Here is a 24,239-nt window from a genome sequence, read left to right as displayed (position 1 = left end):
TGTCCCGCCGCGCCGCCTGGGGGCGCCAGAGGGCAGCGTGGCGCGCTCTCCCCGTGCGCACGCGCTCCCCCCGCTCTCGCCTCCCCCCGTCCCCGACGGCCTCGTTCTCGCGAGAGCGCCTCAGCGTCGCGTGGCTGCGGGGGCAACATGGCGGCCGCCGCCGGTGGGGGCAGCGGCAGCGCGGCCGCGGAGAGCCCCGCGGGGCAGGAGGGGTGCCGGGGGGCGGAGGGGCGACCCGCGGAGACGGAGGGAGGCAGCGCGGCGGCGGTGCTGCCCGGCTTCGACGACGCCGACGCCTTCGTCAAGGTGCGCGGCGGGAGGGCCGCGGGGAGCGGGGCGGGCGCCGTGCACTACCGCTCCCGGCGTGCCGTGCGCGGCCCGGGGCATGGCGGGAGCTGTAGTTCTGCCCCGCGGGGGTGCCGGGGGACCCCCACTCAAGTAGGTGCCCCCCCGTGAGGAGCCCCGCGGGGGCGCTCCCCGCCGGGCGCGGCAAGGGCGGGGGTCGGGCCGCTCCCACGGGTGACAGGGACCAGAGCGGCGCGTTGGGGCCTGTTACCACCCGGGGCTCGGGCTTCTGGCCCTGAGCACGGTTCTGCCCCTCAGTGGGGGTTTGCCGCCTCCCCGGCGCAAGTTCTTGGAATGCAGAGGAGTCAAAACCCTCGTGAGGGCCGTTGCTGGGCCTGTGGAGATGGGTATTGCCCCCTGGATACAGATCACAACGTCTGCTGCCCTGTGTTTCACCTGTGCACGCTGCAGCTTCCGAAGAAGGGAATGACTACTGGCTCTCAAGCAGGAAGCGTTGTAGGATCATGGGGTTTTGTTAAATTAATAAAGTAATTACCTGTGTTCCTGCTGATTTAACAATTTTTCTTTCAGATCTTAGATACTAGACCGAGTTTTAAGTGTTGTTATTAGACTTCCATCATTGTAAAGGTCTCTAAATAGACAACGTGAACTAAATGACTAAATTTACTCATGTTGAAAAGCCACGTGATATTATATGTATTTGAGCCACACAGTTCAAGCAAGCTACAGAAAACACGTTTCTACTAAATAGTATTCTGGGTAATCGGAGGAACAAAATACAGAAAAAAATGCTAATAAAATGGTATTCTTGCACAGTATGCTCTTGGCACAGTGGTAGCTGCAACAAAGGCATCTAATGGGCTTCCTCAGCCTGGCGATGAGTACGACTTCTACCGAAGCTTCCCTGGCTTCCGGGCGTACTGTGAAACACAGGGGGACCGTCTCCTTCACTGGTAAGGATGCTTTTGCATCTCTGAGCTGTTGCTAAGAGCTTCCAATCCAAAACTGAAGGTAGCACCCTTCTCTGGAGACTCCAAACTTGCTGTAGATAAAAAGATGTTTTGTTTCACATACCTAATTTTAGCTACTCTTCTAGCGTTTGACAGTTTAAGTAACAAGTTTAAAGAGACTTTTCATAATGATTTGGATAAAGACCTGGGCAGAGGCTGATATAAAGTGCATTAAACTGTTTTAAAAGTCATGTGGTTTGTAAGAAATTAATGCTAACACTTAATACTGTGTAGGTGTTTCTTCTATTCACTGCTCATGCTATGTTATCTATAGGTACTGCATTTGATATATTTTTAAACTGAACATGTAGAAAGTTGAAGGGAATTGGATGTTTTAGTGTTCAGCATGCCTGCTTTCAAATTGCTAATAGCTGTACTGTTCTCTTGCAAGCATGAGCAAGGTGATGCAATATCATGGCTGCCGTAGCCACATAAAAGATCGCAGCAAAGTGACAGAGCTGGAAGATAAATTTGATATGCTGGTTGACTCCAATGATGTCATTCTTGAAAGAGTGGTAAGTAAATTAATTCTGGATGTTGTTCTTATAAACCATTCCCTTGCCACAAGTACTTTTTTTCATTGCAAGAATTTCAGTGGTTGTGCTTTCACAGTTATATTTAGTGTTCCCTCAGTCTGATGGTTTTCCTTTTTTATTTTAAAAACATTTCCACATGCTAGGCCAGTGGTTATAGCAGCTAAGGCAGATGGGTTATGGCCCAAAGGGAAGGAAGGTAATATGTGACTTGTGAGGAAACTAAATACAGTTTGACACAAGAACCTCCCAACCTGAGAACTGAGGTCTGTCAATTCACAGCGCTGCTTCTTTGAGGAAACTTGTGCTACCCTGATGGTCAACACGTTCCTCGTGCATTTGTCTGTCTCATGTTGCACAGAATTTGGGTGAAATGGCTGTGGGGATATCTGCCTGTATGTCTGTCTTTATTCAGTCTGACTAGAGTGGCTGAGCATGGTAATTTAACAGGTGTTTGATTTTCACCTTGCTTTTCTGGAATTTAGGGTATTTTATTGGATGAAGCAGCAGGAGTGAACAAAAACCAGCAACCAGTCCTCCCTGCTGGGTTACAGCCCCCACAGACAATCATTTCCAGCTGGAACCGTAAGGTGAGGCCTGTGCACTCAGTTTGCTGTGTTATCTCAGCTTTTTTCCCAGCATTGGCACTACTGATTTTCCAGTGGAATTGAGGAGTTAAATGTTCTGTTCTGTTTTTTGACATGTCTTAACTCCCTCCCTCTTTTTTTCTTTTCCTATTTATTCAAACTTGATTCTGGATTCTGTGCGCTTTCCGTTGCCGTTTCAGTTTCACGTACACAACAGCCTTTCTTTTGCTTATTCATGTGAATTCGGGATCCTGATTCAGAGAACTTTCATTCTTAGGTGACTCACTTTTGAGTTTGGGGTGTAACTTTATTCCTCTGACGGTTGGGTCAGAAACAGACTAAAGAAAAATATGTAAAAGAAACTGAACATCTGTTAAGTCATGTGAGTTTTACCTGTGGTTTATCTTTTTTTAAATAGGCAGGAGAATCCCACAAGAGAACTCAATCTGAAACCTTCCGACTGCTTCATGCCAAGAATATCGCTCGACCACAGCTTAAGTTTCGGGAAAAGATTGACAATTCCAACACTCCCTTTGTACCTAAACTTTTTATTAAGCCAAATGCTTTGAAACCTTTGCCTGAAGGTAAGGGCTTTATTTTTTGTTGGGTAACCTATTGAGACTATTTGACAACAAATCTGTCCTCACAGTCTAGAGGAGAAATCATTGACTGTAAAAACAAGGAACAGCAGGAGATGTTGACCATTTAGGCATAAGCTCGCTCTGTGACTCTATACATCTCTGCAGTGTAAGGGTCAGTCAGCATACAGCAACATCTTGTTGGTATCCAGTAAATAATCTGTTCCAAGCAGATATTCTGCTGCTTCTTTTTACCACCGTTGAACGTACGTGATGAGAGTCACTCTGGCACTGGAAGTGGTCTTGACTAGTCTAGTTGGCTTTACAGATACTTCTTTCTAATTAGTTAGGAGCACCGGGTGTACGGTTAGATCTATCTTTGCTTTGGGTGCTTTATCAAAGCTGTCAGCCTAACATCATGTCTCAGCAAGATGTCATTCTGCTGCTGGTGATTCATCTTTAGTCTGCACTGATGTGGCTGTACTTATAGTAACTGGGAATGATTGAAAGATTTTTCTGAAGATTTTTCAATCTCCTTCCAAGCTCTTGAGCAGAACCATCTTGTGTCTTGTTTAACAACACCCTGGTAAAACCTAGTAACTGAGTTGTCATTAGAGGTGCAGACAGAAATCTTGCTGACAGGAAAAGCTGCAGGTCTCAGTTGTTAAGACTTTTGACACTTTATGATTTTAATAAAATCTTGTGGTGGGTGGAGGGGAGAGTGTAGTAGGCTGAGAACATGTTCTGTGTGGGACCCAGTCCAGTTGTTCCATATTGGTTGTTCAGCCCTCACAAAAAGTGGACGGGAACGCAAGGAGCGCCCTGAAGACTTGGATGTGCCAGCTGCTTTGGCAGACTTCATACACCAGCAGAGGACGCAGCAAACTGAGCAAGACATGTAAGAAATTAAATTGACAGCAAGGTGCTTGGAGTATCATTGGTGAACATGCACTTGTATGGTCCCATTGTGCCGATGCTATTCATGTGTAACAGTTCTGCATGTGTTTGTGTCTGCACATCATGTTGCGTGTGACTTGCTTTAGACATCTGCAGTTATTTTAAGCCTATGCTTAATAAGAGATAAAATTTCTACTCGATAGGGAAACTGCCATAGCTCTCAAAGTCTCTGTGCTCTGGCTTCATAAAGATGACCGAAGTCTGTGCCTGTATTCCTAATTCCTGCAGGTTTGCTCACCCTTACCAGTATGAACTGGAGCATTTTTCTCCACCAGATGGAGTTCTCAAGAAACCAGAACCCCAGGTTGGTGCCCACATTAATTTAAACTTACTGCAGAGGCAGTCAGTTTACAGACAGCCCTACTTGACAAATTTCAGAATGGAGGGTGGAGGTCAGGGGTGGGAATTGTCAGAGAACACACTATGCCTAATAATTTGCTCTGCCAGATGTACAGGCCCATCAAGGAAACACCCTGTCATTTTATCACCACACTGGACGAGCTGGTAGAGCTAAATGAAAAGCTTATGAATTGTAAAGAATTTGCCCTGGACTTAGAGGTAATCAAATTGCTTTTTCTGTTTAAAAGTTACATGTGTAGTCTTAGTACCTAGGAGACCATTATATTCTTCTAGTCTGTTTTGTAGTCTTCTCTTTCTTCTGCTTTTTGTACTTTCTGACACGAAAAGACAGTCATGACCCTGTCAGATATTCTCTAGAAGGTTGAATTAAACTGTGACAATATTATAAGTTTTCCAATGGTAGTACTGGCTGCACACTTCATACTGAATTTGATCTTCTTTCAATTCATCCCATGTTTTTTGTCATGTTAGTGACGGCAAAGAGTGACTTGCTCATCCAATTGTCGTCTTCTTTAAGAAGTTCCCTATTACTTTTTCTTTCTTCACTTGGGGTGCTGTTTGTTTTATTAGCATTATTAGTATTACTTCTGTAATGGATCCTAGCTTACCTCTCTCTTCCATGTTTTTCAGCACCATTCCTACAGGAGCTTCCTGGGCTTGACATGTCTGATGCAGATTTCCACCCGAACAGAAGATTTCATTATTGATACACTGGAATTGCGCAGCGACATGAACATTCTCAACGAGACCTTCACAGACCCTGCAATTGTGAAGGTCAGCTGCCAAATTCACCCATTCGCCACCAGGATTCCTTCCCCCCACCTCTTTAAGCTTTATTGTAGTTAAAAGCTATGTGTGCTCTGTCTTGGTCACTTGGCTGTTCTTTCATTGTAATTTGTTCATGTGCCTGTTTCCTTGATGTAAGTGGGGAGTTACTTGCCAAGTGCACTCATTTAGTAGTTCTGCACTTAACAGTGAAAGACAGAGAGAAGAGGAATCTGGTCCTAGACACATGAATATGAAACCACAGCACTGCCAGCCTGGAGTAGAAATGTTCTTCATATCATTCTCAATTTGTTTTGCTTTTCAAGGTCCTTCATGGTGCCGATTCAGATGTGGAATGGCTGCAAAAAGACTTTGGTCTGTACTTGGTGAACATGTTTGATACTCACCAAGCTGCACGTCTCCTCAATCTTGGCAGGCATTCTTTGGACCACTTGCTAAAGCTGTATTGCAGTGTAGATGCTGACAAGCAGTACCAGCTGGCTGACTGGAGGATACGGTAAGAACTGACCCGTTAAACAGGCTGGAGCTGCAAGATAGCCCTTACCCATGTTTGTACTGTTAGAGCAGGAGCATGTTTCTAGTTGCAAGCCCCATAGTTGTAGGTTAGTCTCAAAGTGAACAAGCACAGCGTTTACCTGGCTGTGCTTTAAGCTCTTCTATGAGAGTCACATTTTCCCATGTTTCTTTAGTAAATTAGTTCTTTTGGGAAGATTAAGTAATGAAAAGCTCCTGGAAGCTCACTTCTTGGGAACAGCACTTTAACTGCTGCAGTATTATGGAGAAAGTCAGTATTTGCTCCTCTAGAGCCCCCCAAAAAACATTCAGTTGCCTGCACTAGCTAGAGCAGTATGCTCTTGGAGCAATGAGCTTGGTTATGCAGATGGACCCTGCACACCACAGAGATCCCAGGTCTGCTTTATGTAAGCTCTGCAGAGAGAGGAGAATTATGACAAATACCATAGCAAGCAGTTCTGCTATCTGACTTAGCTACGCGGCAGTCCTGCTCTCCAGCGTGTGAATAAGATGCCATCTGAATTTGGAGAGCGCACAGCATGTTGCCCAGCAAATCCTTCAGTAAGGAAACAGAAGAATTTCCATATTGGTTCTTGGCCTGTTTTACATGCAGTTTCTCCCAGTATGCCTTGCAAGAGGAAAGTGACGGTTTGGTGGGGCAAATGAAATGTATTCGTGTAATTTTGTTTCTCGTTCTAGCCCTTTGCCAGAAGAAATGATTCAGTATGCCCGTGATGACACTCACTACTTGCTCTACATCTATGATAAAGTGAGGGAGGCGCTGTGGGAGAGAGGGAACGAGCAGCCCACTCAGCTGCAGGTTGTGTGGCAACGCAGCAAGGACATCTGCCTGAAGGTAAAGCTTCACCTGGTTGGATTACCTGGGTCAGAGTATGGGCTGAGTAGTACAGAAAGTCCTTTGCCTATTCTACACCTTTTATGTAGACGCAGCTTTTTTCCCTTTTTGTGTGTCTGAAAACAGCTGTGCAAACTGACTCAGTTCTGTGCAGTCACTTGTTTCACTACCTCACATCCTTGGATTCAGATGCCTTCTTGCTGTTTTTTGAATGCTAGTACTCCTTGGCCTCCCAGTGCTTTCAGGTGTGTCTTTCCCAAGAGAGATGTTACATTTCCAGTTCTACTGGATGTTCCTAGAAGTTCAAAGCCTAGCTGGAGTTGCGTTATGAGATAATTATATTCTGCCTGTGGAAAATACTGTCTGTGAAAGCAGACCTTGTCTAATGTAGCAAGGCTTGAAGATATTGTATGTCTAAAGCTGCTCCTGGAGTTGGCGAGAGTGAATTTCCCCTAGAAATGGGTGAGATATATGTTTTTCAGGGATAGGCTCCTACCAATGGTTTAGGATAAAAGCTTCAAGACACATTGTACCTGAGTTTATTCAGTCCCTTTATGTCTGTGGGAGATTCTGTCTGTGTCAGTGAAGCAAGGCAAACTAGAAAGCACAAATCTGGTACTGATCATGAGTGTTTCTTTTTTTTTTCCTGTTCAGAAATACATCAAGCCCCTTTTTTCAGATGAATCCTACCTTGAGCTCTACAGGAGGCAGAAAAAACATCTCAACACGCAGCAGCTAGCAGCATTTAGGTTGCTGTTTGCATGGAGAGACAAGATGGCACGTCAAGAGGATGAGAGCACAGGGTAGGAAGGCTTTTGTTACAGACACTGGCTTAATACTTCAGTGAGTCTCTTGAATTGTGCCCTTCCTGCCCCCGAGGTGGAACCATTTTGTTACCTGTAGAAATTAATGTACTACCTCAGGCTTCTTTTTACACAAAAGTCCTGTTATATTAGCAGTAAATTCTTACAGGTACCTAGATCAGTCCTACTTAATTTCTTTTTAACTGATTTCATCTTTTCAGACCTTGTAATTGGGGCAGACTTGTGCACTTTGTAGGTATTTTTAAGAGTTTTTAACATTATGTTACATTTACACCGCCTCTTTGTGTTGTAGGTATGTGCTACCAAATCATATGCTATTGAAGATCGCAGAGGAGCTGCCCAAGTAAGTTTTGTCATCCTTGAGGAGTCTCATTTGATTTTAATATCCAGCAAGGCAAGTCGTTTGCTAGTGTATAATTACTTCTGCAGTTGGTTCCTTCCTTCCAGCTGTCAATACTGCTTTTTCTACAGTTGTTCAGTCTGGAAGAGAAATAAATAGCAATACTCCTTCAGAAGGCTACAAACTTCTTCTGGGATACATCTCTCTCTGATTTTATTCCAATAATAAAACACATTCCTTTGCATTGCTGTATGTCACATGTTCCCCCTGAGATTCCTACAGTATTACAAAGCAAGAAAAGGATGAGTTCCCCCATAGAATTTATTTGGGGTTTTTTTTAGTTCCTAAAGAGATGGGAGGGGGGGGGACAAGGGGCAGATCACTTAAACACCCGGTTTATCCAACATTTTTCTCAAACACTTGGCACTCATCTAACATCCGTACTTGAGAATAATAAAAATGCATCTTTAAACACAAGTCCACTGCTGGGCTCAGCTTCCATAGATGAATACTGAACAAGGATTGAAATGAAGATGGAGACAGACAGACCGACCACAGAAAAGATAAGTGAGAGTTAATGGTTTCTCCTTATCTGCACAAACCTGGTACAGAAGAATTTTTCATCGCAGAGAATAAACTCTGACAGATTAATCTGACTTGTCTTACTCTGTCACAGTCAGGACCATGGTTATATCTGGTTGCACATCCTTTGAATGCAAATGCCTAACATATCGGCTGTAAGTATAGCACACTGAATTTTTCTCATCTCTCTTTAGAGAACCCCAGGGCATCATTGCTTGCTGTAATCCAGTCCCACCACTAGTTCGCCAGCAGATTAATGAATTGCATCTTCTCATTCAGCAGGCCCGGGAGATGCCTCTTCTCAAGGTAGGAGTAGCTTGTACCACACAAGAGACTCATCACTTGCTTTCCATAAGCCAGGGACTGGAGCTAAATGGTGACCCGTGATGATGTGTATGCTGAAGTTTGTTTTTTGAACGCTGTGAATGTAGTGTTCTGTAGCAGAGCAGAAAGATATATTGCAGCAGCTTCTTGCCTGTCTATTGTCTGCTGTGTACTGGCTTACACACAGTGTAGGTTCCTGGAGAACTAGAGCATTAAAAGGACAGATGCTACTTGAATAGGGCGCAGTTGTCTGTCTTGCATTGCTCGTCATGTTTGCCTGCGTGAGGAAGAACTGGACCTTGTGGAATTTGTTAGCCATGTAAATGGATTCATAAATCTTTTACAGCTATGGTGAAGCAAAAAAAAACACCCTAGGTGTAAGACTTTCGTTAGTTAAAATACATCGTCAGCACGTTGATATTAGTACAGTCTTCTTTGGTGAAACAAAACCATTTGTGAGCATGAATGTGTCCTTTCAGTGTGAGGTGTTTAAATGTATCCGTATGCAAACGCTACAGGAGAAGAAGAAAGTAATTTTCTTAACCTGCTAGCTTGTAATAAATGTGTTGAAAACATTGATAAGGATGCCAGCATAGAAGAAATAGGACAGGTGCATTTAAGTCACTTATCTTTCTCTCCCATTCTAGTCAGAGATTGGTTTGGCAGTCAAGAAGAGAGCACCTCTATCCAACCCTGAGGTACTGTTTACATAATATTGTTACTTAATGTCTTAAGCCTTAAACTCAGAAACAAATGTAGCAAAAATCTAGCTTCTAGTAAATTGTTTACTCAGCCATTTTACAGGTCTCTCCACTTTAGCTTAATGTTACTTTTCTGTGCTAGCCTTATAACGTTACCAGCTGTAAATTGATATTTTACAAACCACCATAATAGCAACACTTAAGGCTTCATCAGCAAACACTCTAGCTGCTGGACAGTGTCATGTGTGTTAGTCTATATTGACTGATCTGTAAGAAAAGTTTCAGATGAGTTTCTAAGGCTGACTCGTCTGTTCTCCTTGTGTGTGACAAGTAAAGCATCTCCATTAGCCACAGAGAGACCCTTTTGATGCCAGATGCAATGTGCTCTGGCAGGTGAGCTATATTAAGAATATTCAGTCTCTGAATTTCACCCTTTTATTTGAATTTTCATTCATGTGTCTCTGCAATATGTGAAAACGTACACAGACTCACAGAGTAATGTATTAATGGTGTTTGTAATTTGAATCTCTCTGCAGAGGCTGGAGAATATCTTCTTTGGACCACATGACAGTTCCCGGATTCCTATGGATGATTTTCAGAACAACTCTGCCTTGGGTAATTTGGACTTAACCTAAAAATTGTGCTAATAATGACATGATATGACTTTGACATGGGAAAATAAGCAGCCCTGAAGAAACTTTCAGTGGAGTCTCATTACACAAAAGAGCAGTCAAATATACAAGTGTCTAATAAAACTTTTGTATCCTTTTCCTGTAGAGCCTGCACCAATTTTGGAACATGGCTGTCTCTTTTCAGACAGTGAGAAGACAATGAATATTCAGGGTGCTCAGCCAGAGTCAACATGTCTTGTTGCAACTGCCACTGTCAGCATATTCAGTGTAAGCAACATGTTTGTGACAGTGTCAGTATTTAAGTATTAGAAAAGATACTTAATTTGATAAAACTGTGTGAAAGTGTTGCAAGAAATACTAAGGTGGGACATGCACAGAAATGATACTGGCTTCCTGTCAAGCATATGGCATAACAAGACAGCTAGGTTAGGAGGCCAGCAAGTTAATTACATCTCTCTGGAGGGTTACTGCCATCAGTGGAGTTTCAGATAGAGTGAGAAATACATGCGTGAAATGGCAGTAGCCAAAACCAAAAATTATTAATGTTAATATTTCTTCCTTTTTTTTTTTTTTAAGGAATGTGATGAAGATGAAGGAAGTGAGAAGACTTTAACCACTGCACAGCAGAAAGCTCAGCGTATAATGGAGTCCTTTGAAAATCCATTTAGAATGGTAAAAGCTCCCAGTACATATTTGTAGCAGGACTTGTAAACTAGCGCAGAGGATGCTCTGACATATCCGGAAGAGCTTGGTACTGCATCAGCAGCTGCTCTCTTACTGGGGTTGGGAGAGTGTCCTCCTTGCAAAGCACACACGTGTGAACTTGTTTTGAAAACACATTGAAATGCCTCCTAGATATATGTCTTTCTACATAGTAAACAGACCTTTCACTGTTTTTTTTAATCAAGTTTGAGGGTTTTTTAATTTGCATCACATTTTCATCTCTATGGCTAGAGTTAGTGGGCTGATTTTACTCTTCTAATGAATCAGTAGAACAATAGAATACTTTGTTATAGATTTGGAATGGCAAATTACTAGGAAATAGTATCAAAACAACTTTTTCTGGTGTGTGGTTGGGGGTTGGTTTGTCAGGTTTTTGTTGTTTGGTTTTTCTTTAACGTTTCCCTTGGCCATAGCTGTGGTAACTTCTCTTTTTCCAAAAGGTGTTCTATCTGTAGAATGTTTCTTAAATATGAACTTACTGATTTGGAACATTTTAAGTAGCATTTTAGCAATGAGCTAAATGTCATGTGCTGTGTTTAAAGCAAAATGGGTTTTTCCTCTCTACAGTACCTACCTTCAGAACAGAATCCTGCCTATGTCTCACAATCTGCAAAGTTTGACCCGTCATCAAAAATTTATGAAGTAAGACTTGTGCTAAAGTTTCCTGCCAAGTAGGACAAAAGAAATAAATAGATTATTTTCCTTTGGGAACCTCAGCAATATAGAACTTTTTTTTTTTTTCTCCTTGGATTCTCCTTAGAAAAAGAATATTAAGTTTTAAGAAACTTGACATGTTTCTGAATCTGTAGTTCATTGTTTCTGTAGCATTTTTATCCTTCAAAGAACCAGGGATTGGAGACATTCCTCTATATATTCCCTGTCTGTCAAAGCTACAAACTACTACTGAAGTCTGTATCTGCCTTTGTTCTCATGGCTTGTTTGTAGCTCAGAACTTTTAAAGCACATGGTTTTACTTTACCTGGTGCAGCAGATCTTAATCTCTTTTACAATCCAATTTGATCTTTTGTACTCTTAATGAAGACCAGCGTGTGGTAACAAGTTTATAAACTCCCTTTTGCCATAAAACTTTGAAGAAAGTAATTTTTTTTTATTGCAGATCAGCAATCGATGGAAGTTGATGAGTCGGACACAAGTTCAGAAGGAGTCCAAGGATGAAACCAAAAAGAAAGCAGCCCAGCAGTCAGGTACAGCCATTCTTCCCTTTCTCAATGTGCTGGCTAGCGCGCTTCTCCCAACACACATAGGTTGTTTCCCAGTTACAAGAAAACCTTAGATGATGGATTTCCTGATGAATGGCATTGTTTGACAAAGATTGTACTCTGTTTAGTTTGAGACTTGCTGCAAGCTAGTTTGCTTGCTTTTTCTAAGCTCCTGGCTAACCTGCTCCTGTTTTTTTATAGTAATGCTTGTTTCTGTAGCTGCTCGTGACCAGGCACAGAAGGTGTATAAAGAGGCAGCAGAAGATATTGTATCTGTTCGTCAGCAAGCTATGGTATGTCATTGGAATTCCCTACTTCCAGTCTTTGCCTCTTTTGGCCTTTATGACATAGCTCGGAATGAAACCCTGAGCCCTATAACTCTGAAATGTCTGAATGACAGTCTTTTGATAGCAGCCTTTCTGCCCTGTGTGTAGCAACAGGCCCCTAGCAACCGTGCTGTGAAATCTTTGCATCCCTCCATATCTTCAGTAGGGAATGTTTTCCACTGCTGCACCTCTCTGCTCCTCACTTGACTATGTTCCCCCAAATCTGCCCATGGGGCCACAGCAGATCTCAGCCTCTAGTATTCTGTGAAATGACAACTCAGCTTTTCATCTGAAAAGTCTGCTGTGAGGAAAATTTAAAAAAGCAGTTTACTCCAAAGGAAGAACGCAAGTGCTTTCTCCCCATGCTATTATTGCCACGGGCAATAGCTGTCACTGGGGCATAGGTCCCTTGGGCAGTTCATCTGCATGCTGGTGTTCATGCCTACACAGAGATGTTTCATTCTGCTCTCCTGAACTTGTCCTTGTTTCTGTTCTGTGGGTTGCTTTCACAGCAGGAACAAGCTAATAAGAAGAGGGAGAGAGTTATGAGTGAAACGGGAACAGAATTACCAAAACAAGAGAAGAAAAGGCCAAAAGCCTCCCAGCAACCAGAAGAGCTGGAAGCACCAAAGCAGTTTACCCCCTTTGATTACAGCAAGTCTAACTTCAAAGTGTTTGCGGGTAAGATCTGGATCTCTTGCTGGAGTGCTGCAGGCTGTAGAAAATGTTGCCAGCTGAGCCCTGAGAAGGCTGTGTGTGAATGTAGGTGCCAAGGCAGTACAAACTGTTACAATGCATTTACCTTACAGTGGGGAAATACTAAAAGAAATTAACCTGGGGAATGTACGGTTTAGCATCCCTTTTCCAATTTGGAAACTAAATCCTGAAACCATTGGCCAAGGGGATTGTGGGTTCGGATTTTGCTTCTTTTCTCTGTAGAGAAAGTCATCTGTTTAATTGAATCCCAGGAACTGGGAGGCAAAGGAGATTTGACTCCTTTGTAACAAGTATCTATTCAAAAGCATCTCCTGCCCTTAAGGGGCTGTTGTGGTTTTTAGCATGTGGGAGACTGCAGTGAAACCTCCTTATCAGAGGAACACCGTGGAACACGCTGTCCTTTATGGAAAATTTTAGTGACAGCTTCTCTTCTCTCTCCCTTAGGAAGCAGCAAATCGAAACAGTCGCCACAGTTTGATCCTGCCAAGCAAGCTTACGCAGGCAAGGTACAGGCATGTCATGAAAGAAGGAACAGAATTGTTGATAGCTGGGGTCTCACTGGAGAAGGCAGATGACTTTTTCTGGATCTGCAGAATGTTCCCTAATAGCACTTGGTACTGAGGTGCAGCTTCCAGTCTCAAGCTCGTACGTCGTATTCTAGCCTCTTCCCATTCAGGAAGAGCTTCCTTGGGGCCCCTCAGACTCTCTTGCTGTTTCCCACCCTTCATGTATTGTTCACACCTACACCTCCATACATCACAGGTGTGACACTTAGACCACAGCCCAACTCCACAAATTCCCAATGCCAAATTCAAGGCACTCTCATCTCCAAGTCAGTCCAGTTATTCCAGGCCACGTCAGGACTGTGTGTGTTGCCTGCATTCTCCACCAAGAACTGTCATTAGGAAAACAGTCTCAGCTCAGAGAATTTTTACTTAATTAATTGCTAATTGAGAGATTGAAGCGAAGAAAGAAAACGTAATCAAACACATACTTAGGGAAATCTGTGACCAAAACAGGGCAGTTCCTGTGTCATCACCCCCCACCCCACCCCAGGTCACCCCTGCAGACCTGGGTTACCTAAAACCTCTGGTGTATACCCTGCATAGTGCTCGTGTGTGGAGCGTTTGGGTACTGATGCGTGACGTCAGTCAGCATTCGGGCATGACGTAATAGGGTGCCCGTGCATGAACTCGGGCACTCAAGCATTAATTTTAAGTTCTGAAGCTCATTTCTTGCATTTCAGCCTCTTTCCTGCACATGCTGCTTTCCTGCAATTTAACTGGAGGGCAAATGGTACCAGAGAGCATCTTAGATACTCATTAAAAATCATATTTCAGAAGCTGAACAAGTTTATGCCTGATAGTGTAGGAGACAGTTTCCTGTGCAATCCCTTTGCTGTGTCAGTTGAAACTTGTTTCGGGAGGAAAAAAAAGAAGCTGGTGATTTTGGGACAACCTGTACAGATCTTTCTGTCTAGATGGGTAAGATTTATCGTCAGTGGGGTATTGTGCCTCACATGTCAAGGTGAGACCAGTGGAACAGCACTTAGTCGGATGCATTCAGTGCACATGCATATAAAGAAATCCTAAAACATAAAGCTCATGCTGTAAACCAGCAGTGTTCCTTGAAGTTGGAGGGACCTGACAGCACATGAATCTAGTGGAATATGCTGTATTTGGCAGGTACCTGACTGTGGTGATGGTGGTTTGTTTTTTTTTTTTTCCTGTGCAGAAATTTGCTGGAGCTAACAGACTTCAACAATCTGGAAACAGAAGCATGTCCTACCTGGCCGGGAAAGCTGATAGGTGTGTTGTCAGCCTGCTCTCATCGCAGTGGTGGAGTATTTTCACGCCTGTGCCTTGGAGCTATGGGCAAAGCTCTGGGCTATTGTCCTCTATTGCTGTGGGAGCTTAAGCACATGTTTAATGGGAAGAGGTTGTATCACAGCTTGACGTCAGTTTAAAGGAAAAAAGAGAATTAAAAAAAGCTTAGTCAGGATTAATGCAATCAAAGACAAATCTGGGTGGAAGGTTTGAAATGCTGAGGTAAATGTTTGTGTTAACAGATGTGGGAGTCGCTTTCTTTGGCCATAAAGATAGGTAGAAGTGGGGAGAACACTTGCCTAGCTCGGGAGGAAGATAAATAACTACTGCCAAATATGAACACTCTTGTTCTGAATAGATAGTGCTTACGAGGCATGATCCTTGTGTATTAGTTATAAAAGTGGAACGCTACCTAAGGGCAGCACTGGAGGGAGAAGGGTTCTGTCTGCATCATGACTCTGAATAGTGTTGTAACCTATGGTAGGTTTTCAGTCTTGAGTGACTTTGGAGCAAGAGTTAAAAGTCTTTCTGTAACTGTCTTTTGCAGGGGTTCCAGGCACCACTGGCCAAAGAGATAGTCCTTGTTACAGGACCTGTGGGAGTTGCTGCTGAACGAAACAATAGTCAGAAGTATTGTCACCATGGGAAGGCAAATACCAGTCATTGAGCAGTTTTTGTACAGAAAATGTTTTTAAACCCATTAAAATCCTTTTTTTCCAAAAGGAAAAACATCTTAATTGATGTCACTTTTATTATATTCACATTGGGTTTTTTCTAATTATACTCACAATGTTGCTTTGTTTCTAATTTTGAAAGTTTATCCTGTGTCCTCAAACACAGTTAGACCAAACTTGTCACTCCTTGGAGCTGCTTGAAGTCTAGAACCAGCGTGTCAGTGGACTATGAGAGGGACCTCCTGGCACCTCTAAAGCCAGCACGAAACTGGTAGATTCAGTAGATGTGACTCAGAACCCAGCAGCCCGGAGGAGGAAATAAGGCCAGACTTTTATGTTAGACCTTGCTTAAAAATTGAACTGCACAGCTCATCTCTTAAAAGACGAGGTAGTAGGAAAACTGAGTGTGTTTACCTGGCAGTGTTTGTGTATTTTTAAGCAAAGATTTTATTTTTTATTTAGGGTACTTTTTGGATCAGAGACTAGTAGTTTCACCATAAAGTTATAGAGTGAAAGCAATAGCATTAGGTGGAAGGTAAATAAAAAAAAATGGTGCAATATTGGGCTGGGGAAAGCTAGTGAGGTTCTGTGCTGCAGCTGAGTCTCAGTATCAGCTATTCTAACACTTCAGAGTTTTACATACCCTCAGTGCGTTATCCTGAAGTCTTTGTAGAAAGAGTATCAGCCCGTAATTGGATGGATGGATGGATGGCAGGCAGAGCTTATTCTAAATGCTGACAACTGAAGGCTGGTAACGCTGCTGTGAAAGAGGTAAGCAACGTTACAGTTTGGCAGTCGGAAGTACTGAAGGGTAGGGCTGAGGTGACATTAGCAGTGACATTAACCACGTTTACCGCATTAAATCAGTGGTAGAGCTGCTTCCTGAATTGCCAGTCACTGCGCTGACAAATTGATCTTGCTCCCGTTCCCAAAGGCCTTGTCTTCACTCTGATTTCCTTTTCTGACTTTCCATTTCATGCTTGCCCGTTTTGGCAGTGACAGAATTGACTTCTCTGACTGTTAGGCTAGGTGCAGGGACTGAGTGGGGAGTGGTAAAAACTTCCCTCACCATTCCTAACCCGAGGGCTTTATTTTACAAAGACTGTGAGGAGGTTTGGTATTTTGTTTGTTTGTTTTCAGTCTTTTCCCATATTTCTGGGGAGCAGAGAGTGGAAGGAACAGTGGAGGGTTTTTCCTCCTTAGGTATCTTAGTGAACAGTGCCCACTGAGCAGCATTGTAATGGTAGAACAGACTCCCTTTCTGCTCATAAAATCTGCTTGCATGGCTGAATATTGGAGAATGTTTTTGAAAAGAGGCAGTTAAATAGCAATTGTCTCTAAGTGCCTTTGCAGGGGCTGCCAGTTCCCCCTCTCCTCAGCTTTACCACTTCTGGTATTTCTGTAACTCAAAGAACGACTCAGTCTTACCAAAAGCCCCACTGGCTGCAGAGATAATAAAATTTCTGCAGTTGAAGTCCTCTAGTTAAAATTCCACGCAAGGTGACATTTTGAGGGTGATGTTAATTTTAGTTTTTTCCTGTTTTCCCTTTGAGATCGTGGCTTACTGCCATCGCTTTTAAAAACGCCTTTAGCAGCAGTGACTAGCAAACCCATCCCTGCTTTCTTCACCTGGCTACACCTGTGAGGCGGCTGAAGCTGTAGCACTAGAATCCCACAACCCCAGACTGTTTTGCCGTCCTGCAGCGGTTCAGGAAGATCTTTGCCAGCCTGGTCGGAGAACTCCTGGTAGAACCTGGGTGAGTGTCTCCCACACTCTGCCCCCCCCGGGGCAGCGCACACCACGTTCTGTAACGCATCCGCGTGCGCGCCGGGGCACACGCACGCTTAGAAGGGAATCTGCTTTTATACCGTCTCACCTTTCAAACATCCCAACGGGGATTTTTTTTTTTTTTTTTTTTTTTTTTTTTTCCTCTCTCTCCCCCAGCGTTGTGGGTCACTTGCGGGCGGTCGAGCTCTGCCTTTGTGGCGCGGAGGGGCCGCGGCGGCGGCGGAGGGAGGGCAGGCGGAGGCAGGGGAGGGAGGGGAGGGCCGGACACGCCGGGCCGGGCCCCGGACGCGCCCGTTCCCCGCCAGGGCGGGGGCGGCTCCGCTGCGGGCGCACCGCCCCACGTGGCCCCCCGGGGGGCGCCGGCTGTCCTACCCCGCTGGCACCGACGTCACCGCCGCCCCGCGGGCCAATAGGGAGGCGGCGGCGCGCGACCGGCCAATGGGGGCGCGGCGGCGGCGGCGCGCTGGCGGCCGGGGGCGGGGCGGCGCGTGGGCCCCTCAGCTCGGCTCCCGCGCCGGCGGGGTCAGGCGGCGGCGGAGCGCGGGGGGCGGCCGGGCCGGGCCGGGCCGGGCCGGGATGGAGCGGGGCGCGGCGGCGCTGATCCGCGAGGGCTGGTTCCGTGAGACGTGCCGGCTGTGGCCGGGCCAGGCCATGTCGCTGCAGGTGGAGGAGCTCCTGCACCACCAGCGCTCCCGCTACCAGGAGATACTCGTCTTCCGCAGGTGCGGCGCGGCCGGGAGGGCGGCCCGGGGCGGCGGCGGGGAGAGGCGGCGCGGGGCGGGGGGAGCGGCGCGGCGCCCAGCGCCATGCGGTGGGGCCTGGCGGCGCTGGGAAGGGGCGGGGGAGCGCGGCCCCGGGCCCGGAGCCGGCTCCAACCCCGCTTCCCCGCTCTGCCCAGCACCACCTACGGCAACGTCCTGGTCCTGGACGGGGTGATCCAGTGCACGGAGCGGGACGAGTTCTCCTACCAGGAAATGATCGCCAACCTGCCCCTCTGCAGCCACCCCGACCCCCGCAAGGTGAGTCGGCCCCGGCCCCTTCCGCGGGGTCTTCCCGCCCCAGCTGGGGCCTGCGAGCCGGCCCCGGGGCCCGCAGACCGGTCCCCGTCCTCCCGAGCGGCCCCTCCGGGGCTGCCGCGGCAGGAGGTTGGCGTGGGCCGCCGTTTCTGGAGCAGCCACGCTCGGCGCTTGCGGGAGCGTCGCGGTCGGGCCCAGTGGAGCACATCTCCGGGCGGCGGGGCAGGACGAGCCCGGGGGGCTGGTGGGTTTTAAGCCGTCCCGTTTAGGCCGCGCCGTCCAAGTTCCGCGCGTTGAGCCGACCCCGCTGATGGCCGCTTTTTCTTGCCCTCTCCTCTCCCAGGTGCTGATCATCGGTGGCGGCGACGGGGGAGTGCTGCGAGAGGTGGTGAAACACCCAACCGTGGAGTCGGTGGTGCAGTGCGAAATCGATGAGGTGCGTTGGGCTCCCGGCTCTGCGTGGACGTGCCCCGGGGCTCGGGCTCAGCCGGGCGGGCTGCCCGACAAAAAGCAGCCCGACTTCACAGCATCCCCCGGAGCTGCTGCTTCACCTGCTGTCCCTTGTCAGCAGCGAGTGCATTTGCTGCCGGTTCTGCCGGCGTGACACTGACAGCGCCACCTCTTTGCCTTCAGAGTCATCTACGTGGCAGCTGGCTGCCTCTTTCATGTGATTTCTTTCACACACGTACAGTAGAGGCCCTTCCAGGCCAGCGTGGGCCAAGCATGGGATCTGGAGGAGGAGAGCTCTGGCTCTGTGAAGGTGCTGCTTTTCCCTCTCCCCCGATGCAGAACAGAGTGCTGCTCCTGCCAGAGGAAGATGGTCGCTTTGTTAAGCAGCCTCCTGTGACTGAAAGCAGGAAATAAGTGGGGGGTATTTGTTTCCGTGGTAGATGGGCTGGTCCTCCTCCTCTCAGTCAGATTGTTCTGATATTTTACTTTCTTAGAAAGTTTTTCTGTCTCCTCAAAGCGAGGCTGTGTTAGGAATTGGAAATGCTGCTATATGAGGCTGCATGCTCTGTCTGCCAAGCTAAGTAGGCATATGTGCCTGGTTTTGAACAAGCACTGCCTGACACCAGCATATTTTTTTGTCTCTGCCAGCTGTGAGAAGCTGGTGGTGTTCAGTACAATCGCTGGGCCTAGGGGCAGTGGCTTTCTAACCATTTTACAGAGAAAACCATATGTTATGGGGGGATTGATATAATGATTATAGAGCAGAGGTGGGGATATTTCTCACCTTCCATCCAGAAACCTGCTGGCATGGTTTTATTTAGGAAGAAAAAAAGCAAAAGCCTTCAGTTAAGATCACCTCTGCAAGTGATGTCCGCAGGGAAAAGGAGCACAGATCAGTCAGATCTGTAATCATATTCTCTTAGTTTCTCCGGGAGCTTTTGAAGCTCCAAGTTGTTCTTGTTGAATTTGGCAAGGACAGACCAACAGTGTCACTGAACCCTGAGGCCATAGGAAAGGGCTGAGTGTAGCTCGTTGGCTAAAGATGCTGACAGCTCTCGAGGATCTAGCTAGCAAGTCGGATTTGTGCTGAAGGCATGGAAGAAGATGACTCATTGTGCTGTTCTTTCAGCTGCAGCTGCACAGTAGCCTGAGAAGTAGCTCCTCGTAGTCCCCGCTGACCCCCTTGTGCTCTCTGTGTTGCAGGATGTGATCCAGGTATCAAAGAAATACCTCCCAGGGATGGCAGTGGGATATTCCAGCGCTAAGCTGACCTTGCATGTGGGAGATGGTTTTGAGTTCATGAAACAAAATCAAGAAGCCTTTGATGTGATTATCACGGACTCGTCTGACCCCATGGGTAAGAATTTGGCCATAAAAGGGCACTGCTTTCTACACTCCTCCTCCTTTTCTCTTCTGCCTACCTCTTGGAAGTAATGCCAGCCTGCCCAGGCTCCTTTCAAGTGAAAAGACTGTCACTGACTTGGTTTCTTTGGTAGAGAAAGGGAAGGATGGAGACCAGAAAATTGTATTAGCAAGGCTTCGAGCCAGCTGTCATGTTTCTCTCCTCAAAATTCAACTCCAGCAGCTTTTGCTTCTGGCAAAGAGTTGATCCTTGAGACCAGCAATCCCATGGGGGATACAGCACCACGCTGGCAGAGGCAGCTTTGTGTCTGCTAATGAAGCAGGGGCTCACGCGCTGTTGGTGTAGCTATCTAGCCTAAAGAGGGCCGTAGTGAGGTTGCTGTATTTCTGAAGGGGAAAACGGAGGTAGAGGGGGACCAAATGTAGTTATAGTGCCTCATTTTAGGGACCTAATGACGAGTGCCTGAGTCACCTTTACTTTTGCAACACAGAGGCAGGCATCTCTAAAAGGCAGTTCAGAGCAGGAGTTCAGTTTGAAAAATTCTCACTGAAGCAAGAGGCAGCTGCTAGGAGTTTCTTTGATAAAGGTCCTGGGCTTGCTATTGAGCAAAGCTAAAATCCTGAGGGTTTTGCTGTGCAAGGTGCAGGCTGGGGTTCACCCAGGGTCAAAACTTTTTGCTTCCAGACAGATTATCTCCAAAGCTTGTGATCACAGAAAAGCCATTTGAAAGGTCTCTCTTCCAGTGCAGTCCCTGTGCAGCCTGGGCATTTGGAAAACTCTGAGAAGCCTACTGTCTCATTCTCTCTTTAGACTTATCTCTTTACTCACTTTTCTCCTAGGTCCTGCAGAAAGCTTATTCAAAGAATCTTATTACCAGCTGATGAAGACAGCCCTGCGAGAAGATGGGATTCTTTGCTGCCAAGGTGAGGATGCTGTCTCTGGGCAGAGGCTGATCCCAGATCATTGCATGCAAAGTGAGAGGTGCAAAGGGGACTCTTCCTGGGGAGACATGACAGCGGGGGTGAAATCCTTTTCAGCTCTCAAGTACAGGAGCAGTTTTGATCTGTATATGTCAGCTCGTTAGCTGCTGGACCGTGCTTAGTAAAACTGGCGTAAGGGTCTTATCTCGCCTTGAAAACTGCATGAGCTGTGCAGAGCAGAGCAGGTTTGGACTTGGAACCTCTGTATACCTGGCACAGGCCTGTGCAGAGAAGAGGGGCAGCTCTCACCTCGCATCCCGTCTTCCTTTCTCCCTGTAGGTGAGTGCCAGTGGCTGCACCTGGATCTCATTAAGGAGATGCGTCAGTTCTGCAAGTCTCTGTTCCCTGTTGTGGAATACGCCTATTGCACCATCCCCACATATCCCAGCGGGCAGATTGGCTTCATGCTCTGCAGCAAGAACCCGGTGAGTTTCAGGCACCTCAAGTGCCCTTTTCCACTCCCTGCAAGCACCCACAGAGCCTGCCTCGGGCTGTCCCTGACAGAGCTGGAGCTGTGGCGCTGAGCTCTCCCAGCTGTGGGGCCTCTAGACTCGTGCTGGGCTCTGGCTCTGCCAGCCCAGGGCCCTAGAGCTGCAATGCAGCTTGCTTGGTGCTGAATGAAGTGCAGAATTGACCAGTAACGTAACTAGTTGCCTTAGAAAAGGACATGGTTTTCTCTCTAGTACAACAAACTTGGAAGGGAGGAAGCCACTACCAGTTTTCCAGAGCCTGTTAAGGCTTTGGCTTATTGATGCTGGCTGTTATAAAGTGGGCACCTACTTGATAAGAATCAGCTTGCAACTGGTAATCTGCTTGTAGAGAGGCCTCCAAGTGAGAGTCAGCGTTAGGATGTGGGCTGGTAACTCTGTGTCAGGCCACTGGGGTCTGCTCTCTTCCCCATCTGCTGCATTACAGGAAGCCTGTAACGCAACCGTCGCTTTGGTTTAGCGGCACTTCTGCTGCTGTATTTGATTTATCTGGGGCACTGGCAGCATGCACTGTGGCTGACAACGCAGATGTGGATTCTGCTCTGAAGAGCAAAAGCCTTGCTGCTTAGATGCTCGGGCACAATCTGACAGCTTCATCTGGCACATGGCTCACACGCAGTCTGACCTCATGCGCTGACATCTGTGAATAAGGGCCAGTCACGCGAGGTGCGGAGTGTAAACGCCGGCCCTTGGGGCTGGATGCGCAGGACCTTTGGCCTCATACTAGAACAGAAAGTCATCTGTTTTCCTGCGAGTCCTCTTGGTTCTCTGCCGTGAATCAGGATGCCTGTCACACAGCCTTTTGCTCGTTACCCAAATGCTACAGAGCTACCTGGCTTCTTTTTTGCAGAACACAAATTTCCGGGAGCCCGTGCAGCAGCTCTCACAGCAACAAGTAGAGGAGAGGAGTCTGAAATACTACAACTCAGACATTCATCGGGCAGCTTTCATTCTGCCAGAGTTTGCACGGAAGGTAAGCAAGGCTGTGCTGCTGTTCATCAAGGATGAGGTATGACTTTTCTTTGGCAGGAGTGGGAGTACACAGTGCTGAGGATTTCCTGCAGCCCTAAAGGCTTTTGTGGGCAAGTCGGAGCAGGACAAGAGTTTTGTATGACATGGCAGAGCTTGAGTCAGTCTGGGAGGGCTGGAGTTCAGTTTGGAACACTGGGTTGATGTCCCATGCCTTGATGGCAAATCAGTCCTACTTCACCTACCAAAGCTAAGTCCCAGAGCCTGTAGAACTGGTGTTTCCCACTGGAAAGCTCCAAGTCTTAGATAAAATGTGATTGCCGTTTCCAGCATAAATCGGAGGCTAAAGAAAGGATGCTCTAGAGCAGTGCAGTCTGCCTTCCTGAAGGGTAGTTTGTATTTCTACATCGTTCTGCCATCTCCTAACTGGGTTGCAACTGCAGGTTCCAGGAAAAAAACCTCCTTAGAGTGTCGTAGGAATGAAGGCAGATGCTGTGGGTGTGCTTCAGAGCCGTGTTTCTGTTGAGGGCTGGCAGAGCTGCAGCAGGTCCGTCCTGACACCTTTTTGTCCTTGGCTGTCTCCAGGCCCTGAGCGATGTGTGAGACTGAGAAGCTGCTTCCTTCCTTCAAGTTGGACCCTGAGATCGTCAATGATGTGGTTGGGACCTTCCCAGCAGACTGCAGATTTGCTCTCCACTGTGTGGGATTGTTTAACCCTTTGCCAGCCAACATTCCCTTTGATGATGTGTTAAAGATGATGGGGCATAAGCCAGATAAGACTATTGAAAAGGTCCAGTGACTTATTGCGTGAGGTCAAAACTGTTCTTTCCAGTGCTGGAAACGTAAGATGTCTTTTTCCTTTCTCTCATCCCTGCACCCATTCTAAATTTTCCCCTCCCTGTACCCACCTCCACCCCCCACAACTGACATGATATATTTATAACTGACATGTATTTCTGTCTGGTGATCTTCTGAAACCTGGGAAGAGTCCAGAAGGGTCACTGACTCAGCCTTAAGCACAGAGAGCGACAGCTTTGTGCGCAAAGTTAGCTTGCTCTCTCCTAATAGGAGCTCCCTGCTGCTGAGACGTTTTGACTGGTAACGGGTCTGAGCCTTCATGTCCCACTGCCCTTCTGCGACACCTGCACTGTTCTGCAGCACAGCTGGAGAAGTCACAGTGCAAACTGTTGCCATTCACAATAGGTCTCCCTCCAACCCTGATGGAGTAGCAGTATTAAACACCAGCCAGGCAGGTTGGCAGCAAAGTCTTGTGGCTTTTATTTTTTTTTTTTTTTTTAAATTGGTTGGAAACAGAAGTGCTGAGGTATGAACAGGCTGACTCCTGTTCTTACCTCTGCTGTCAGAGTGGTTCCAAAGAATGTTTATCAATATGGTGATAGGCGCTTTATATATATAAATATAAATATATATATATAAAAAACAAACCTTAGATCCATTGCCTGCTGTTAAGTACTGATGTTGGGGAGTCAGTTGTGCTGACAAATCTCTCATCTCAGTCATGCTGAGACGCCTCAGGCCTGGGTATTTGCTAGTCCTTAGGAGGCATCATTATTTCTAATGCTGCCCGCAGAATCCCCAGATGCAAAAGTTGTTTTTCGTTGTACTCTGTTATGAGACGGATCTGCCTCCACTTCTTCCATTTTAAAGACTCCGTACCACCGCTGCGCAGTGGGTATCTTCCCAGCACAACCACTGTGCGGTTGTCACTCCCTTGCAATCAATTAAACACTCGGCTCTGGTTAAGGTGACATCAGTGTGGGTCTGTGTGCTTCTTTGGGGAGAGTGTGG

At 46.6% G+C, this 24,239-nt stretch overlaps 2 protein-coding genes across 5 annotated transcripts; both read left to right on the top strand.

Annotated features, from left to right (window-relative positions):
• Positions 1–147: 147 nt before the first annotated feature.
• EXOSC10 (exosome component 10) lies at positions 148–15,438 on the top strand. 3 transcript variants are annotated; one of them, XM_074847898.1, is made up of 25 exons: positions 148–306; positions 1,123–1,259; positions 1,708–1,831; positions 2,335–2,439; positions 2,855–3,020; positions 3,801–3,912; positions 4,200–4,275; positions 4,419–4,529; positions 4,962–5,105; positions 5,423–5,613; positions 6,330–6,486; positions 7,141–7,289; positions 7,603–7,653; positions 8,427–8,538; positions 9,204–9,254; positions 9,794–9,872; positions 10,035–10,156; positions 10,466–10,561; positions 11,180–11,254; positions 11,730–11,817; positions 12,052–12,125; positions 12,671–12,839; positions 13,320–13,381; positions 14,610–14,683; positions 15,249–15,438. In XM_074847898.1, the coding sequence occupies exons 1-25, from the start codon at positions 148–150 to the stop codon at positions 15,277–15,279; spliced, it is 2,715 nt and encodes a 904-aa protein (XP_074703999.1). In that variant the 3' UTR covers positions 15,280–15,438. The 3 variants fall into 3 exon arrangements, with proteins under 3 accessions (XP_074703999.1, XP_074703998.1, XP_074704000.1); XM_074847897.1 differs by lacking the exon at positions 148–306 and adding an exon at positions 528–801; XM_074847899.1 differs by lacking the exon at positions 148–306 and adding an exon at positions 763–833 and having other exon boundaries at positions 12,034–12,125.
• Positions 15,439–17,063: 1,625 nt separating this feature from the next.
• SRM (spermidine synthase) lies at positions 17,064–24,199 on the top strand. Of its 2 annotated transcripts, none has more exons than XM_074847901.1 (8): positions 17,064–17,132; positions 18,063–18,183; positions 18,524–18,616; positions 19,834–19,987; positions 20,833–20,916; positions 21,253–21,398; positions 22,312–22,434; positions 23,016–24,199. In XM_074847901.1, exons 2-8 carry the CDS (start codon positions 18,139–18,141, stop codon positions 23,031–23,033), a joined length of 663 nt encoding a protein of 220 aa, XP_074704002.1. In that variant the 5' UTR covers positions 17,064–17,132; positions 18,063–18,138; the 3' UTR covers positions 23,034–24,199. The 2 variants fall into 2 exon arrangements, with proteins under 2 accessions (XP_074704002.1, XP_074704001.1); XM_074847900.1 differs by lacking the exon at positions 17,064–17,132 and adding an exon at positions 17,688–17,886.
• The last annotated feature ends 40 nt before the right edge of the window (positions 24,200–24,239 follow it).

Source organism: Strix aluco, chromosome 22, assembly GCF_031877795.1.
Source record: "Strix aluco isolate bStrAlu1 chromosome 22, bStrAlu1.hap1, whole genome shotgun sequence".
Taxonomy (NCBI): Eukaryota; Metazoa; Chordata; class Aves; order Strigiformes; family Strigidae; genus Strix; species Strix aluco.
The sequence above is the reverse complement of the archived record's forward strand: the minus strand, read 5'-3'. Positions and strand labels throughout refer to the sequence as shown.

Bases quoted from the DNA above. Each gene is read 5' to 3' on its own strand.
- SRM (XM_074847900.1), top strand. From the start codon at position 17,741: ATGGAGCGGGGCGCGGCGGCGCTGATCCGCGAGGGCTGGTTCCGTGAG. The intron at 17,887-18,062 runs GTGCGGCGCGGC...CGCTCTGCCCAG, and splicing joins GAGATACTCGTCTTCCGCAG to CACCACCTACGGCAACGTCC. The intron at 18,617-19,833 runs GTGCGTTGGGCT...TCTGTGTTGCAG, and splicing joins TGCAGTGCGAAATCGATGAG to GATGTGATCCAGGTATCAAA.
- EXOSC10 (XM_074847897.1), top strand. From the start codon at position 640: ATGCAGAGGAGTCAAAACCCTCGTGAGGGCCGTTGCTGGGCCTGTGGA. The intron at 7,654-8,426 runs GTAAGTTTTGTC...ATCTCTCTTTAG, and splicing joins ATCGCAGAGGAGCTGCCCAA to AGAACCCCAGGGCATCATTG. The intron at 12,840-13,319 runs GTAAGATCTGGA...TCTCTCCCTTAG, and splicing joins TAACTTCAAAGTGTTTGCGG to GAAGCAGCAAATCGAAACAG.